Source organism: Chenopodium quinoa, unplaced genomic scaffold (genome assembly GCF_001683475.1).
Source record: "Chenopodium quinoa cultivar QQ74 unplaced genomic scaffold, ASM168347v1, whole genome shotgun sequence".
Lineage (NCBI taxonomy): Eukaryota > Viridiplantae > Streptophyta > Magnoliopsida > Caryophyllales > Amaranthaceae > Chenopodium > Chenopodium quinoa.
In genome coordinates, this window is record NW_018743850.1 from 7008658 (window position 1) to 7029197 (window position 20540).

At 29.7% G+C, this 20540-nt stretch overlaps 1 protein-coding gene across 1 annotated transcript; it reads right to left on the reverse strand.

Moving 5' to 3' along the window:
- Positions 1-18369: 18369 nt before the first annotated feature.
- LOC110686167 (homeobox-leucine zipper protein HAT22-like) lies at positions 18370-19944 on the reverse strand. The gene is made up of 3 exons (XM_021862758.1): positions 19319-19944; positions 19041-19120; positions 18370-18943 (listed from the first exon to the last, which is right to left on the reverse strand). The coding sequence occupies exons 1-3, from the start codon at positions 19763-19765 to the stop codon at positions 18625-18627; spliced, it is 846 nt and encodes a 281-aa protein (XP_021718450.1). The 5' UTR covers positions 19766-19944; the 3' UTR covers positions 18370-18624.
- Positions 19945-20540: the final 596 nt, after the last annotated feature.

A 20540-nucleotide genomic window follows, 5' to 3' on the forward strand; every position in this document is an offset into this window, starting at 1 on the left:
GCAACTAAACTCTTGCACAGCTTTCTCTCTCTAATATACTGACTTAAGCATCGGAGGGGCCTTCCTCGGCGTCCCCCCCGAGGCTAGTTTACGTGTATTTGTTGTGCAGGAAACCCTCGGCTCCTGCGTCGTTCGGACCGAGACCAAGTTCCCTCAAGATAAAAGGATCTTCCGAGATTCGATTGTTTTCATCCGAAACATGAACTATTTCATCTCACCTTCTAGTTCTCAAACTATCATTTCCACACTTGAAAAGGCAAAATCGATCTCCGTTACATTACTTCAACAATGACACCCAAATATAGTAATAATGTCGTTATCAGAAATAATGGAGCCTATTGTTGTGGAGTGTGAGACACCTCCTTCAGTCCTTCTTACTTGCATTGCATAACATTTTAATCTCAGCTTATATTATTATACTTTATTGAAATTAGAATAATTTGCAATTTTGCTAAAATTTAGTGTGAGATACTGAGATACCCTTTATTTTAAATGTGTTTTAATGTGTGGAAGTGTGAATATTTGTTAAATATTAGAAAATTGGAGATCGAGATTGTGCGTGGATTTTGTTTTTTGATGCAAATTCTGCATGGATTTTGTGGATCACAAGAGATCATGAGGGTCTTGCCTTTTATAATTCGACATGATTTCTTTCCATCTCAAACATGAGTTGAGATCTCGTTAAAGATGTTCAAAAATCTAAGTATATATCCGGCAAAAATCAATACTGCTAATTATTTTTTTAAATGGATGTTAATTAGTTTAATTATATTTAGATTAAAGTTGATCGTGAGATGTGTGTGGGTGATAGTTGATTCAAAGATTGAGTTTATTCAGTATAATTGTTCAAACATTACTTTACCTGTCTCATTTTATTGATCTGTTTGAAACAAAACTAAAATTCATAAAAAAAAATGATAAAACATAACTTGACAAGTAAAACAAAACAGTCGAATCGGAATATATTTAAGTGTAATCCATGCGGGGGAGAATTAGTTAACATATCGTGGTCCCTAACAATTGCCGTTAATCTCGATTCATCGATGAGACAACGACCATAGCATTAGATAATTGCGAAAAAGAAAGCATTGATCAAACATTCAAACCCAAAGATTTAAAAAAATTATTGTTAAGCAAAGATCGAGCTAATCAATGATTTAGAATAAGAACATTTTATCCAAATTGTGATTTAGACAAGCCGACAAACTTTCTACCGTAGGACAAGTGTCTTATTTGGTTTTAGAAGTGGTTATTACGTACGCGTGTGCATTGTTTCATGCACTGAATTAGGCATGGAATCTTATGCTAATTTTACACTCATTTATTCTTTTTTGTCTTTCAAAAATAGAAACCTAGAATATTACTCGTATTAATAAACTCCTATGACTATACTATTTACGGTTTTTTTCTTTTTACAATAGTCAGTATAAATATATTGAGACGAATTTAATAAATTATGCATAATTAAAATTTTTTAAATATATAAATTACAAAAAATGGTTAACGTGAACTGATGTTCGTAAATAATGTCAAAAATCTATTCCGTAAATGTTAACGTCAACAATATGAAACCAATTTCGTATATGTTTATAATTATTCCCCTCTTATAGCATAAGCTTTGTAAATTGTAAAGCAACGTCTTTGGCACCATGCAACTAGAATAAAAGTACCTTGTTTTTTTTGGCTTCATCTTTTTATTATTGATAGATTCCTCATACTTTCTAATCGTGTATAATATAAAGTTTTTATTTCGTGAGGAGCACCAAATTTCCCGTCGAAAGTAACCTAGCTATACCTCGGTTGACATTTCTATAACTGTGAATTATGTTCCTCATTTGTCGGCAAAACTAAATAATTGAGAACTTGACTACTTTAGTTCGTTGATCAATTTGTCCACTTTGATTGTATTAGGATAGTTTGTTTATTTTCCATTTAATGTAAAAGGGATTGTTTCATTTGAAGTCTTATTTTATCGACTTATACATCATATTTTCTTCATATTATTGAAACTAATAATTGCTTACAAATTTACAATACAATATTGGAATGAATCTTCAATAATTATTGGTTTGTTGACTTTTGATGACAATACGACATCGATCGGGTTGATATGAAATAAAGCATGTATTACTTGATCATATTTGAGCTCACCTAATGTAAACACTGCTGTAATGCTTGATTTAGCAAGCCTCGTTTAATAAATTTTCGGTTACCATCTGTCAAAAAAAAAAAAAGGAGCTCAAGAGCTCAAGTGAGGTCTATCATTAGGTGTAATTTGTGTATACTTTAGTCATTGAATTGGTTATTTGTAATTTATAAATCCACTTAATTGGCAAAAGATATATTCTTAAATGATCTCGATCAACTAGCTAGAGAAAAAATGTTAGAACGAATACATGCATGAGTATCAGCATTCGTATATATATAATATTAACGCTAACAATTTAACAATATATATAGTTTGAGATGATATACATCCTATATATTTCAATACATGTAGCATATACACCAATTTGTTAGGACTTCACTAACCTTAGAAAGTTGACCTTTATTATTACCTTGAAATTCTAGTTATGTGTACAAGACTCTTAATCACAAAGTATAAAAAAGGTTGATTAGTACTCCGAAATACATTCTAAAAGTCATATACAGGAGCATAAAATTCACAAGGTATGTATTCAAACATGCAACTTTCTTTACTTTACTTTTCTTGTTTCTCCATTAATCCACTTGCCTATCAAGTGATCTAAAACAGTCCAAATCTAGGAGGGAAAACCAAAATGCATGGATAAGCTATAAATGCTAGCACGTTGACTTTAATGAGAATCTGAGATAGTCATCTTAGCTTAAAAGCATTGGAATAAATAATCAAAATTTCATATTTAAGTGCTTATTATAAATTTCTTTTTTTTTTTTTATGACGTGGGAATATCTAATAGGTCATTGATTATTACTACTATAAATTCCAAGTACAAAAGCATATATTTTATTGGGTATATAACATCTTTCTTATTATAAAATATTCTTTTAGGTGGTCCAGATCAAAGGGGAAAAACAAAAATGCATATTTGAGTGGTACCAATATTTAGCTCTTTAACTTTATTATTGAGATTTGAGATAAAAATCTTTAAAAGGGAGAGAAAAATTCATGTACATATATAGGATCTCGATCTATTTCTTTAAATTAGTAGTAATACTTACATTGGTGGCAATTATTTGAAATTCTTTTATCAAGTATAAATTCTCATTATTATAGTAGTCCAAATAATATTACGAATTATTTAGGATGCTTCATTATATATGTACATTTGAAATATTAGACTTTTTTTTTTCCATCCATACATAATTTGATATAGTAATGGTTAAAAGCATGCATTATTAGAGACCGTGTAAACAAAGTGTAACAAAGTAAAGTAACAGAGGCCAAAGAGAGTATTTAAAGCGACAAAATGCGATAATATTTTTATGACATGGGAAATGTTAAAAAGGTTGATTAGTACTACCTAGAAATTCCATTGTACAAGAGCATAATATCACAAGGTATAAAAACATCTTTCTTTACTTTTCTTTTTCTTTTGTAATTTTATCTATTAACTTTTTCAGTAAAGTGTGAAAATAAAAAGGAAGTTAGAGGATGCTATCATCAGCACTGTTATGTTGTGGTGCTGTGCTATAGTCCATGTAATACAAATCACTTTCCATTTTCTTTGAATGGAAAAGCAAATGCAATTTTTTCCAAAAGAAAAATTAATATAGATTAGATATGGCGAAAGTGATGACAAATTGACAATGATAAAAAAGAGTGCTGGACCATTATAAGTTATTTGCTAGGTAATCTTCCCCGAAGGTTCCCTTCATCATTAACTTTTCAGCGCTCTCTACTTTGGTTACAATTTTACTCTCTTTGTCCCTAAAAGATTGTTTCGCGTTCTATTTCATTAACATAATCCCTGCAATTCCTTTCTATTTCCACTAATGTCACATAAGTAAATATAAATACTATTAAATCATAAAAAGAAAATTAGGGCAAACATAAACAGACGGAGAAAATACATAATTTGTATATAATATAATATTTGGACCACAATAGATCTTCTATCATTTCTCATCAATTTGAGGGCCCAATAAAACCAGTAAAAGGTATCGTGTCAATAACGTATGTCGATTGCTCATCATAACCTTAACGATCTTAGCCGTTAAATAGTCACAATCTCGTGTTTAGAACCGTTGGATTAGATATGTTCCTATCATCGTAAAGGCCATAGAGTGATAGATTCACAATCACAAGTTGTATATTAAAAGAGAAAAGGACATTAGATGATTAGAAAGAAACCTTATACTATCGATAGCTTTTATAAATCATTACCGACGTGTTCGTTTCAAATATTTAAAACCTACCATGTCTTATTTTATAATACTAGCTTAGTGTACTTGTATATATTAGTGATGCATAGTTGTTACAAAAATATTAATCAACGTACATCTCAAATCACATAATCGTAAAATTTAATCAACTAGCGTATATCTCAAATCACATAATCGTCTTATTATTATAAAATTTTTAAGTTTTAATGGATAACTCAAGTCATTTTAATTGTCTTATTGTTACCAAATATCATGTCATTCATGAAGATTTTTTTTCTTATTCTCTCCTTTTTAACAAAAACATATGCCTTCATCTTACTTTATTTCCAAAAAAAAAGGAAAAAAAAAATTCATTACCCCCTCTCCAATAATATATATTTTTTCATTTAATTTGGTATCACAATAATAGTGAGGCTTGGAGTGACTAAATCAGTTAAATTAAGCTAATTCATCTTTATAATCAATACTATTATTTTAAAACAGGAAGTTGGAAGGACACTTGTCCTTTTCATGTTTTAAAATAATTTTTTTTAATTACACAAAAAAAAAAAAAAAAAAAAAAAAAAAAAAAAAAACCATACATCTCTTCCATCCCAATGCCCTAATAATGCCTATTCAAGAAAATAGTTTTTTACATCCAAAAAAATTATTAAAACAGAAAATCAATCAAACAATTCTTCTACATCTCTTCGATCCCAACCCCCCCTATGCCTATTCAAGAAAATAATTTATTGAATAATAAAAAAAAATCTATACTAATATCTTAAAACAGGAAATTTAGAGGACACTTGTCCTCTTCCTGCATTTATGTTTTTTTTTTCTCTCTTTTGTTTCAACTAAAGTGTAAAAAAAAAAAAAAAACCAAATAAAAAAAAAACTCCTAAACAATTCAATCCCCTCAAAAAAAAGATATCAATTTTCATTTGTGTCTCTTGGGTTTCACTAAATTGCATTATATATATAATTTTCAATCACACTAAAAAATTAATAATAGTTTATCTTCCTCCTCTCTAACTTTTTACGCTTTCTCTATTTACCCTAACTCTACCATTTATCTCTTTCATCCTAAATCTATAATTTATAGTAAGTAATTAAAAAAAAATTATAGTCAAGATGTATACAAACTTCAAGAAATAATAGCGGTATTGAATTTAAGGGAGCCATCAAACGTATGTTTTCTCAACTTTATTTATAATTCATTTTTTTTTTTCAAATTTCTTTTCATTTTTTTGTTGCTTTGGTATTTAATCATTTTTTAACAAATTGCACTTTAGAATTTTGTCTAGGTTTTTATAAAACTTTGTATTTTTTTTCCCTTTTCAATGTTCAAAGATAATTTTTTTTTTAATGAATTTTAATATATTAAAACTTTATCATGTGTCACTTTTTTTTCGGATCTCAATTTTTATTAAGTTTATGTATGATTTTAATATTTTTCAATTTTTTCTGAAATTTGTTTTTGAATTTTTGGGTGATTGGTGTTTAATCGTTTTTTTTAAGAAGAATTGTGTATCAATATTTTGTTTGGATTTTTTAAAAGATTTGCATAAATAATTTTTTTTACAACGTTTAAAGATTGAGTTTTTATAATTCTATTTTCAATATTTTTTATTTTATTATATATTTCCTTTTCATTTTTTAAGATCTCAATTTAAATTTATTATTTTTAACTTCATTTTTGTCTATGATTTTCGTTTATTGTGTTTTTAGTACTGTTTTTGTAAATTTGAACTACATTTGCAAAACAATTTTTTTATTTGATCTAATTTTATTTACATTTTTAAATTGTTATTTCCACTTATTGATAACATGATTTTTTCATGTGGCAGAGTAGTTATTTGTATTCTTTCCTTGATGCTACATTGTACTTTCATTACATAATAAAATTACGAGTACTTATTTTTAATGTTCAAAATGTCCGGTTGCACATAAGCTAGATTCTATAATGAGTTTTGTTTTTTTGTAAAATCTTTTTCTAAATTTACTATCTTCTCCACTATATATTTACTCTTTAATAATCGATTTTGATTTTCTTTTCTATTTTCAGTTTTCTATTTCTTTTAAGTAATGTTGATTTGATTTATTTGGTGATTTATTGTGTTTGTAGGTGAAAAATTCAATATTCAACAAAGGAACAATATATTTGGATGGAAACTACAATATATCAATTTTGTGAAGAGACAATTGAAAGCATTTAATAAGAATTTCATATGATTAGTTTTGTACAAATAATTTTATTTTCATTGCACTCTCATACTATTTCTTTTTTGAAAGAACAGTGTTTCTTGATATTAACTAAAATAACACGAATAATAAAAATCTTAATCAAAAGTATTAGTGTTTGATTAATGTTTAATGATTTTATTATAATTATTTTGTATTTTCAATTTATCATTTAATGCATGCATATGTAGGTAGGCTAGCTAATGTTTTCCATCACATGTACATTGGATTTGGGTTAAACCTGTATGTATTAGTAGATGGTTTTTTTGCTTGATGCAATTTGTATTTATTACATATGATATGATGTAATTTTTTTTTTGGATTAGAATATATCGCATTACATTTACGCAGTATTTTGTGTTACTAACAAAATACAATATAATTTATATTTACATATGTTTTGATTTTAAAAAAAAAACCTAAGAACAATTTAAACACACAATAGTAAAATTCTTGAATTGAAAAATATATACTTTCTATTTCATGTATCATACGGGCTAAATACTAGTTAATTAAATAACATATACGTGTACCTATTAGTTGCCAAACAACACCGTACGCATGAACAAATGAACAATATATTAATACTAACTACTTTGTATACATAAATTGTACTTTTATTCAAAATAGGACTAACAACCTCAAGTTTTATAAAAATCTTCTCAACATGAAATCGATTTCATGTAATTTAAGATATTTAAACATGTCATAATTAAAATCGATATGTAATAATATTCTCTCTGTCCTAAAATAACTGATACAGACCTTTGCATACATGTCTATACACCCTAGTTGATCTTATTTTATATAATTAGATATATTAATGAGAATTTTTTAAAAAAAAAATATATTATGAAACTTATATTATTACCTATCTAACAACATATTTTATAATAAAAAAATTGTTCTTATGATGTATGTTAGTAAAAATTTATAATACGTCAAACTTAATATATTAGTGCAAAAAAACCAAACGTGTCAATTATTTTGGGACGGAGAAAGTACATCGTTGTACTCCCTCCGTCTCTTTATTAAAGACCTATTTGAGTTTTTTCACGGAAATTAAGAAAGTTGGTGGAAGTACATAAATATATGTAGGGTTGGAGAGAGATAGAAATGGAAAAAAAAAAAAAAGTTTTGGTTAGGAATAATTGAAGGGAGAGAGAGAGAAAGCGTTGAAAATTGATGTAAAAATTCATTATTAGTATAAAAAGTGATGACAACTCATAAAAAGTAGAGAATATTTTCAAATAATACAACCTTAAAATAGAAATAGGTCTTTAATTTTTATTTGCCAAAAAAAGAATACATGTCTCAAATAAAATAACGGAGGGAGTAATTCACAAAATTTTATATGTGGCTGGTCACACCGTCATGGGGTTACTCGATTAGGGTTATATGGGTTACTCTGTTGCAGTTATAAGAGTTGCTTTGTCATTATTATAGAAGTTACTCAATTAATTAAGGATTAGTTGATAGATATAATAAGATGTTACTCTGGTTTTTTACAAATAGGTCATACAGTGTGGCCAGTTGCAACAAAAAAGTACTCTGTATGAATTTTCTTTAAAAAAAATGATTGTAAATAAAAATTCAAAAGTGGGGCCGTGGACAAAAAGGTGGGGCCAAAGGTCACGTGGGGAGTGACGGGAAAGGAGCAGAGAGTGAAGGGAGAAGGGACGCATCTCACGTGGGAGGAAGAGGAAGAGAGTGGTAAAATGAGTGGGAGTGGACGTAATAATAAAGGGGAAAGGGGAAAGGGGAAAGGGGAAGTGGTTCCTTTCTTAGAGAACACGCCTCTAATCACTCTGGAATACGGAGACAAATACACGTGACCTAACCTCTTTCTGCCTTAATCATAACCTCCAACTCCGAATTATTATCTCTCCCTTGACCCGACTCAAGTCACTCAACTCTCGACTTTCAAAAAAAAAATATGTTCGCACCTTCCTCCTACTTTCTACGGATAGCAGCGCCCTCTTTTTTGGGTGGTTTGCTATTAATTCTTCCTGCCATGAATACTCCCTCGGTTTCAATTAAGCGCAACGGTTAAAAATGCATATAATTCAAAAAATATAGAGTAGGCTTGTAGGCTTTAATAAAAAAAGTATAGTTAGTATGAGAGAGAAATAATATAAAAAAAAAAATGGGGTGAGGTTGATACGTAAGATAAATAATAATAATATATTTGTAAAAGTGGGGTTAGTAAGAGAGATAATAGATAAAATAGTTATAAGTCCTTACTAAATAAGAAAGTGTTGAAATCTTTATTAAACAGACATAAAAGAAAAGTATTGCAATTATTATAAAACGAAAGGAGTAATATTTTTAAGAAAAAATATTTTTTATACTCCATGTTTGGTCCAATTTTAATACATAAGATATTTTGTTATACTGTGCATAATAATTATTGTAAGAAAATATGATTAAAGTTTAACGAATTTTGAATAATGAAATACAAATATTAACACAATTTCGAAATACATAGAGCATAATGTTTAAACACTACTTCATATGTCTTTTCAACCACATACTTGTAATAAAGTATTTTAAAGATATATGGTCAAACTTTTTTGGTAGAGACCAAAAAAGGCACCAAAAATGATTAAGTGTACATTGAACAAAAATTTAAAATTAGATGGAAAAAGACTTTAGATTGTGTTATCTTCACTTTAACTTATAACCTGATAAAGTTAATTAGTTTGATTTTCATCTTATAATTACATATAGTTGGACATGATTAGCCTTGAAAACTATTTTTAGATTCTTAATAATGTGTAATTTATTGATATATAATTTTAATAATATATATAAAAAAAATAATCAAAAAAAATAAAAACATGTCAAATTATTTTAAAATATTTATCAGTAAAAAATCACACATAAAATAATAAGGAATGATCAAAGCTTATTTTTTGTCTGATTTTTCTTTTTTTCCAATATGTAAATCTGACATAAATATAAGTAAAGTGAATTAAACACAACCTAAATAATGTTCATTACATAATATTATCATGTTCTATATTAATATTACATATGTTCTTTAGATATACAAAAAAAAAAAAAAAAAAAAAAAAAAAAAACTAGATGTTCTTTACAAAACAACTATATGTTCTTTACAAAACAGTTGTATGTTCCTTACAAAACAGCTACATGTTCTATCCGCATTTTTGTCTGTACCAATCATGGTACAAATGCCCCATACCTTAACATTTTTAATAAAAGTTTTTTTTTTTTTTTTTTTTTTTTGAAATGAAGTTCAATAGTATAAATAGAAGCAACAAAAAAAAAATCTCATTAACACTTAGGGTTTGTTCTATTCACCTTATTTCCACTTATTTTAGGTATAATAAAGGCCCTGTTCACTTCACCTTAAAAATAATAATATTCGGTAAAAATAATTTCAGTTCTGTAAAATTGATTTTAGTTCAGTTCAGCAAAAATAATTTCAGTTCAATAAAAATAATTTCAGTTCAGTAAAAATTAGTAAACTTAAAGAAGAAATATAATAGCAATTCAGTAAAAATAATTCCAGTTCAGTAAAATTAATTTCAGTTCAGGAAAAATAAGGTGAAGTGAATGGGGCCTAAGTTCAGATAATTTCAATTAAGTTCGGAAAAAATAAGTTCTAATAAGGATTATCAAAGTACAAAATAAAACTAAAATAAGTTTTAATAAGGCCTAATAAGTTCAGATATAGTGAAAATCTGGTGAATAGATTACACCCTTATATAACACAAATAATATTCCTAGCAGAAAATTTATGAGACATTTCAAACTGATAACCATTATGTATGTTTTCATACATAACAAGGGGTGTATAAGTAACTTTACTTATGCATAGACAAGTTATATCATGAATTTAGAGTAGTATTATGGATGGTCAAATAATATTATTGGATATTTAGTTACAATTCTTTTGTTTCACACTAATCTTTCCATTTGGAATTTTAATACTATTCATAAGATCGAAAAATATTATTCTCAATATATAAAACATAACATAGTCATGTTCAGTTTTATTTGATTCATCTCAATGAGTAATTTTTTTTATTTATTTATTATTTTTATTTTTTTAAGAATCTCAATGAGTAGTTTATTAATATACAATTGTTATATTTTTTTTTTTTACTAACAGGAAATTATAGATATTTATATTCATTAGCACGTGTATAGTGAAAATGGGAAGATCATTGTAAAAGGGAGGGAGCATGTTTGTTGTGGTACTATATACACCATATATAAGTGGAATTTTAAAAAAAATTCAATGGCATTCTAGGTATAATTAGAGTGTGGTCTCCATTCTTCTCCTTCTTCTTTTTTTTTTTTTTCACGTGATGGTGGGATTAGTTTACTTTTTTCTCTCTATTTCATATACTTTCACGTATAACTCTTGGCGCATAGTGCCTATTTGTTTTGAAACAAATAGGATGCTAAGTTATCACTATTAATGTGATGGTGGGATCAAATCACTTTTTTTTCTCTTTATTTCATATACTAAATAGGAGGCTAAGTTGTAACTATTAATATGAGTATAAAATACCATCAAACTGGTAAATAGTATCATCAAATAGGTAATAGTATAAATATTTTTCTAATGGTACAAATAAGTACTCCTTTCGTTTCATATTAATCGCAACACTTTTCTTTTATATCCATTTCATATTAATTGCAATGTTTTTATATTTGGAAATGATCCACCATTATTTTATAACTTCTCTCTCCCACTAAACCCCTCACAAATATGTTATTATTTCTCTTTCCTACCAATTCCACTTACATTACTTTTTTATTATTTTTCTTTCCTACTAACAATACTTTATATTATAAAAATCATCTTTTGGGCCCCACCTTAAAAAAAATTTTAAACTTTGTGAACACCCTAATGTTGCAATTAATACGAAACGGAGGAAGTATATGAATTGTATATCAAATATTATACCACTGTGAGATATAATAGTACTACTAAGACAATCTATAATCTAATAGTATAATATATATGCATAATAATATAAAAAATACCACTATAACCATAAAAAGTACTATTATGAATATCAAATGACTGTTTTCCCCTTCTATTTACAAATTAAAAATATAGGCGCTATACCCTAGATGGTTTCTACTTAATGCACAGAGTATTTAAGTATTGTTATGTGCTCCTAGAGTCCTAGTTAATTCTTGTATATAGCTAACCTACATTGTAAATAAACATAGATTGAATCTGAGACGTGTATCAAGTAAGAAGAACCCGTAAAACACGGTTGAAACATTTTATGACCGAATTAATTGTCAAATGTATTTCATGTTGACATGATCTCTTGACTACTACTCTCCGTACCATCCCAAATTCTCATTGATTTACCAATAAACTTTCTTTAATATGTTCTTTTATTTCCGTTATTCATCAAGACAAGGCCTGATTATTTGGCAGGGAAGGTAGTTCAATGATAATAAGGTTAGGATTAAGTTTATAGAGGTCTTAATAATGGACAGGATTTTTAATGGACGAGTCATTTTTGGGTAGGATCAATATAGAGCCAAAATGTTTATCTAATTTAATACATAAAGAAAATATATAATGTAAAAAAAAACTTAAAGTCATATTTTCGTATTCATGTGTACTTAATTATGGCTTTGTCCAATATTTATTTTAATTGATAGTTTGTTAGCCCTCTGATTATCGACCCGCGACCCATATTGGCTCAGTCCGCTATTGACCCTGTAAAATGCAACCCTTTTTTACTCGACTAGCACCAACTCTAACCCGCCCCGCCCAATAACTAGGTCTAATCAAGACCCCGTCAAGAATAAACACTACAAGAAAACAAGCCATTTCGACTGAAAAATTCCATCGAAAACACTCTGTTTTACGTCGGAAAACCCGTTTCCGACAAAATTTCTGTCGAAACCGGTTGTTGAAAAAGGTTTTGTAGGAAAAATGACCTTTTTCGACGAATATTCCGTCGGAAGAGATTTTCTGGCTCGGAAAAATCCGGCGGAAATTTTCGATGGATACAATTCTGCCGGAATTTCCGTCGGAAAATGCTGGAATCAAATTTAAAAAAAAAAACACACCGCACCACCACCAACACAACCTATCACCACCTCCAACCACCCGAAAACCAATTGTCAACCCCATCCCCAACTACCCGAAAACACCATCACCACTCTAACCAAACCACCCCACCACCCACCTTAACCGTACCACCCCCATCACTTACCCTAATCGAACAAGACCCACCTGCTAACCCTAACCGAACCAGACCCACCACCTTAATCCACCCCACCTAACCCTAACTCACCCAAACTAAACCCAGATCTAAAACCACCCGCCACGGCCCACCTAAATCCAGATTTAAAACCACTCAAACTAAACCTAGATCTAAAACCATCCAAAGCGAATCACCCCACCACCCACCTAAAACCATCCACTACGGCGCCAAAATACCCCAACCACCGTAAATATTAATAAAAAATCGAAAAAAACAACTAAAAAAAAACAGAGAGAGAGAGATACATACCTTATTCCACAACACAAAACCTTGAAATTGGGTTTATGAGGCCAAATTCGACCATGAAAACTCTAGATCTATAGTTTTCATGGTCGAATTTCACCTAAAAACCTTCGTTTTGACCATAAGACTTCGAATTTCCGTCGTTGATTTAAGCTTTTTAGGCTCCAACCATGAAAACCCACCACCCTAAGAAAAAGAGAAGAGAGAAAAAGGGAAGGAGGTCGGAATTAAGAAAGAGAAGGAGGCCGTAGAAGAGAGAGAGAAAGGGAAAGGGAGAAAGAGGAGGGAGGAGAAGAGAAGACCGAGAAAGAGAAAGAGAAAGAAGAAGGAGACACTACTAGAAAACATACGAATTCTGTCGGAAACACCCTGTTTTTCGACGTGTTTCCGACGGAATTATGTCGAAAACTGTTGTCGTAAAAGTGTTTGTCGGGAAAAACAAATTTTTCCGACGGAATTCAGGCGTCGGAAGTGATTTTCCGGCCCAGAAATATCCGTCGGAAATTTCGACCAGAAATTTCGTCAGAAAATTCGACCGGATTTTCCGTCGAAAAATGCTTTAAAAAAATAAAATAAAAAATCACCCGAAACCACCACCAGCCCCACCCACACCAAACCCTACCCCACACCTGCACCTCTACCACCAGCCCCACCACCACCTCAAAACATCGCCATTCCCAACCCCACACCACCTCAAAACACCACAAAAAATTAAAAAATGAAAATCAACCCAACATAAATATTCAAACAAAAATTAACCCCAAAATAACAAACGAAAGTTAACCAAAGAAAATACAAACGAAAATTAACCCAAAAAAAATTCAATAAAAAATTGACCTAAAAAAAAAACAACAATTAAACAAAAAAAAAAAAAACAAAAATTTACCCAAAAAAAACCGATACTAACAACAAAAAAAAAATCTAGATCTAGACTTTCACCACAAAATTGAAATAGGCTTCGAATTTCGCCACGAAATTAAAATATGAAACATACCTTAAATTGAAATAGGCTTCAAAATTCACCACAAAATTGGTTTAACAAGGCCAAATCCGACCATGAAAAGTGTAGATCTAGACTTTTAATGGTCGTATTTGGCCTAAAAAACCTTAAAAAAATCAAAACCATGTAGAATCGGGACGACATTAAGCATGTGGGCTTGTCAGTGGGTTTATCTTCGGCGTGGGAAGGAACCTAGGAAGCTCTGATCCGGTGTTGCAACGGTGTTGTTGTTGATGTTTGTGGTAGTTGTTGGTGTGAGATAGAAAGAGGGAAAAAAAAGGAGAGAAGAAAGAGGGGAAAGAAGAGAGAAGAAAAGGGAATAGGAGAGAGAAAGAGAAGAGAGAGAAGAAGAAAGAGGCGGAGTACAAAGAAAGAGAAGCGAATGGGGGGAAGAGAAGAAAAGGAGGAGAGAGATTGAGAGAAAGCGAAGGGGGGAAAGAGAAGAGAGGATAGAGATTGAGAGAAAGAGAAAGGGAAAGAGTAAAAGAGGCAGAAAATTATAAGGGAAAAGGGGGCTCCGGTTTAGGGTTAAAGGGGTTTTTCATGTAATTTTTTTTAAAATAAATATTCGACGGATTTATATTCCGTCGGATAGTTTGAATTCGTCGGAAATTTCGTTTTTCCGAAGGAATTTCGTGTTCGTCAAAACTAGTCCGTCGAAAATTGACCTGATTCTTGTAGTGAGAAAGTGGATGGAGAAGAGAGAAAGAGAAGAGGAGAGAGAGAGAAAACAAAAGGAGAAAGAAGGAGAAAGAGGGTGGAGAAGAGAGAGAAAGAGAAGAAGAAGGAGAAGGAGAAGGAGAGAGAGAGAAAGAGAAGAGGAGAGAGAGAAGAAGAAGGAGAAGGAGAAGGAGAGAGAGAGAGAGAAGAAGAAGGAGAAGGAGAAGGAGAAGGAGAGAGAGAGAAAAGATGAAATAAGGGAAAGGGGGATGTCGGTTTAGGTAAGAGGGTATAGTTTATTGTTTTTTTACATCGAAAATACTATTATTTCGACGGATTTCAGACGGATGGTTTGAATTCATCAGAAATCTCTGACGGAATAAAAATCTGTCGAAATTTTGATTTTTCCGACGGAAAAACGTGTCTGTCGGAACCTGTTCGTCGGAAATCGGCCTATTTCTAGTTGTGAAAAATTCTTTTACAAGCAAATATTTTTTTTTTAAATTTTATTTATTTTTTAAGGATACAAACAAATACAATTATTTATTACTCTGTAATTCCTATTTAATTAGTTATTGACCTTGTTGCTACTTCAAAAAAACAGTTATTGACCTTACTGTTGGATTTTTTTTTATTTTTATTTTTATTTATTTATTTTTTTTTTTTATGAAACATATTGACCTTACTGTTGATTAATGAGAAGAATCATAGATTTTTTATTTTATTAGTAATCCATATATTGTAGAAAATTCATATTAAAAAATTATAAATCTTGTATGATTTCTTGTACGTACTCCATATATCTCTATTTAATAAAGAAAGTTATGAGAGAGTGTAAATGTATAATTGAGAATTCAATTTCCAATAATCACAATATTCTAAATATATTACACCGTAAATTATATTGTTTCTATATCATACAATCATCAATTATAGCAAGCATTCAAATAATAGTTAAACCATAAACCATACTCCAGTAATTGATACTGCTCTAATAAATAAATTACATACAAAATGAATACGAAATCAATTAGGAATCAGTATTCCTACACTAAAATACAATTACTGAGTACCAATTAAAAAATCAAGATTTTATAAAATGTTTTTAAAAAAAATCAATTATATATATGAAGTATGCGAATAATAATAATCAAGCAATATGTAGATTGTATATTGCCCCATGATTGTCCATTATTAACCAAAAAATAAATAAAAAACAAACAAAATTCAGCCATTATGTAGGCATGCATATTGTATATATAGGACTAGTTTATTATTGGATAAAATAAAGTTAAAAATTACGGTTATCGACTAGCTAAGCCTAAGACCTTAATTTTTTGGACGCAATGAAGTTGGACTATACTGAGTAAAGTTGAATTTAATTTAATGAAGTTAAACCGAGTTGGATTGAAAATAGTTATAATAATATACGCTTAATATATTGATTTGAAGTGGATTGAAAAGAAAATTGAGAAGTTCACTATAAGTTTATAACAGGGTTTAAAATCTCTATGAAACTTGTGCATGTTAAACATAATCCAATTTTTGCATAAAAAAAATGTATGTATGAGTATAAAAAAAACTATTTTTACCTCTACGTCTCATGTCAAAATTTGACAACTTTGACTTTAATTTTCGACAATATGCATAAATAACATGGTGAAGTAGGATTTTGATATATTTTTCCTTTACCGTGATGTGTAATTGGAATGCCAACTTCTACTTGCTAGTTACTACAGTACTATTTGTAACAAGGTGAAGTAATGTAAGTAACGTAGGAGAAAGAAATAAAAAATATTTGTGAAAGTGTGATTAGTAAGAGAGATAATTAATAAAATAATAGTAAATACTTATTAAATTAAAAAGTGTTATAATAATAATAAATAAGAAATAATAAAAAAATATTGCGAATATTACAAAAAGGAAGTACAGAGATGTAAACAGAAAACCTTGAATATTTTATTGGCCGACATCTTATTGGCAGACAGTATAACAAGTTGGTCGCACTTTTGAATCATTTTTGGAACAACAAACCATTTGATTCAGACTTCTTAGGAACCCCGAGTGCCGTGATGTCTGTGTCGTGATTGTAAATTCTTCTTGTTTTTTCGTACACCGGCTATTCTAGTTCATTTTCATTCATTCTTCTTTTATTTTGAACCTTTTTTCCATGGTATAGATTATATACACACGGGTATATATGAAGCTAAGGTAGTATATTTGTGCACCCGTAAGTATAATTCATGTTATAAGCCTATAATTGATTGTGTAAAAGAACATTACGTTATGATGAATAAAAAACCAAATAATTTTTTATTTTATCTTATACCAACATTAGAAAGATTAATAAACAATTATTTTATACATGCATTTGTGTACTTTTAGTGTATAGTGGATATCTTGCATCCCTGGTTATTTATAATAGCATGGTAAAAGTATTTCTTCTAATTTAGTAGAGTGACATGGAAACAATTCAAACAAACACTTGTCTATAATATACCGTACTTTGGGTAGAGATATTTCTAAACACAATTCATCGTTATCAAAAGAATTTTTGTTTTTTGGCCAGGAAATATATCTACGTAGACAAAATCAAAGTTTTTGAAAACTCTATGGTAGTTATTCTTAAAATGACTATCATTATACTAATTTTTTATTGGTTGATTTTTAATTATTTTTTATGTCAAAATTGATTATAAATATTTTTCTTATTTTAATTTTTTTATAATTTCATAATTAATTTATGAATTATTTTTTTATTTCAGTAATAAAAAAAACTAAATTTTGTAAATTAATTAGGAAAACTATTCAAAAATTATTTCAAAATTAATAAATAAATTTTAATAATTAGATAAATAATTAATAATTAATTTTGACATCAACAAAAAACAAAATCAATCAATCTAAAATTAGTATAATGATAGACATTTTTATGACTACCATAGAATCATCCCAAAGTTGTAAGAAGAACTTTAAATTTTTCATACACGGGCCATTTCAACGTAATTTTTTGAGCATGCAAAAGCCATTTGATTAATTTTTCATCTATAAAGTTTTGGGGTAGTATTTAAAATTTGGGATCGAATCACGTCATTTTCTTTTGTGCTATAGACACTGGTGAAAAGAAACTTAACAATTATAGAGTACGTTGTTGGAGTTGAGGATCTAAAGAAGCTATTCTATGACGATGGAGACACAACGGTATGTACGTCAGAATCTAGCCAAACTGATTAGAAGTTGGAAGAAATTGAGATGTCAACAAAACAAACTTAGCCTCAAACTAAAGAAATAAAAGAACATAGTCGTTTCAACGACAGTGATACAATTAATTATCGACAATCATCATAACAAACAACGATAATTAATAATACCATAATAATAACAATAGAACAGCAATAATAATAATAATACTTTTATGATATATATTATCTTCATGCAATATTTACAAAGATAAATACCAACAGACCCACATCTGGATCAGTAAATTCTATTTCTAGAAATAAAAAAAATAAAATAAAAGGCTAAAATTTTTACACTACACCTTTTTGCTCCATTTTTTTTTTTTTTTTTTTTTTTTTTTTTTTTTTTTGAATTTTCTTCTTTTTTTCCTATCTCATTTTGAAACCAAAAAAAAAAAAAAAAAAAAAACCCAAAACCCAAAAAACAAACAAATAAAATTATAATCCGGGACCGAGAAAAAGATCGGTCCACGGCAACCCGGTGTGTTCACCTAATTAAACTTAGTTTTCCTATAACATAAAAATAAAACTAATTAAGATATAATATAAACCACTAAATAAATAACTAAAACCTTGATTAATTAATTAATATAATCTTTTTGGAGTATTAATTAATTAATTACTAATCAACAAGAAGAGGACGGATTTGTTGCGGAGGGTAAAAATGAGATTTACTAGGACCAAGAGTAAAATGAGTCTTAGAAGCAGGCGTAGAATTAGTAGTAGGTGTTCCAGGAATTGTAGGGACACCGGCACCAATTCTTTCACAAGAAGGGCACATCGTCAGGGTTGCTGCTGGTAGGTGCATGTAAAATGGTTGTCCTAACTTCAATGTTTTCAGTTCTTGTAACTCCTTTTGAAGCCTTCTATTCTCATCTGTTAGTGTTTCACAGCATTTCTTTAGATACTCGCAGTCAACCTCTGTCTGCTTAAGTTTGGTCCTGCACGTTTCCGTAAATAGATCGTATCAGCAAGGCCACTCTGTCACTCACAATACATAACGTTGATGGATACTGAAAATTGAAAGTAAGAGCTTACCTTGCCCTACGGTTCTGGAACCAGACCTCGACCTGGCGCGGTCGCAAGTTTAGTCGATCCGCTAAGGCCTGCTTTTGCTTCTGTAACAAAATTGAAAAAATAAAAATCAGTTCTGATTCAATTAATTTAAATTAAGAAAAAAAAGTTGTAAGAAACGCAAACAGTCTGTAACAGGAATCTGTTACGGAGTACAGTGTTTTTTTTGTTTTTTTATTTTTTTTATTTAGCGATTAAGGGGAAGAAGTTTTAGAGATGGAAATTTATAAATAAATAATTACCGGATTGAGGGTGCTCTGTTGCTTGAAACTCTCTTCAAGAAGAGCAGATTGATCTTTAGTAAGACGGAGTTTTTTCCTAGGAGTATTAGTGGGACCACAACCATCCTCTTCTTCATCACTAATCCTAGAAGATCCACGCTCAAGTTCCAAATCATCAGAACTAGCAGACTCTCTCTCCCTCTTAACTGACACAACGTTAGAGAGAGAAGACGCCACGCTAACACTGCATGGCGGCTCTTGATCAACAAATACTTTCCTTTCTATCGCCGCCACTGCTGTCGTCGTCTGATACGTTTCGCCGGATAGGCTGAGCGTCAGGGACGGTTCGTGATCACACGACTTCGTCCCTGGCCCCGATATCGGGTTCTTCGTCTTAGCAGAAGAAATAGATGAAAATCCTAATCCCAGAGTAAGAGTTTGTTCTTGATTATCTGAAGGAGAAACCATTGTTATTTCTTAGAGAGAGAAAATGATGTGTGTGTGTGTGTTTTTTTTAAGAGAGAGAAAGTGGAGAAGTTGAGGACGAAAAATGGAGGTGAGAAATGCTAAATAAGAAGACTTGGTGTGGGGGTGGATTGGGGTGGATGGGTGGCTGTGATTAATAATACTATCAGTGAGGATTTTTTTTTTATATTAAATATAGGTAAATATAAATATAAATATATAAATAATGAAACTTTATAAATTAGTTTGGGATTTTTAAGGAGTAGACGAATCTGGTTCTTTATCTTTCTTACATAGGTTGACCATTTGAAACTTGAGGCCCACCTTACCTTTTACCATCATTATTAATATACCAAACAAAACCATGAATACCCAACTCAAATATGAAAATTATAAAAAGGGAGAAAATACAAATTACAACACCAAATTTATACCGTACTTCGTTCATTCTCTTTTAATTACAACATCCGATATTTATATTAATTATGGTTTTTCATTCGACCACCTTTATCAATTAATGACAAAATATAGTCACATAAAGTCTTATAATAATACGGAGTAATATTTTTACTTTTACTTATTTATAACTAAAGATTTAATAGCCTAGATTAAAACTATGTATTAATAATATAAAAGTCAAATCGTTGCGATTAAAAGCAAATTAGATTTTTTTTTTTTCTCTTTGCCAAAAATAAAAAGTATGAACATGAAAATGCATAGAACTGGTAAGTACATACGTGGATTGGATGGATCACAAATCACATGGCAGTGGGAAACA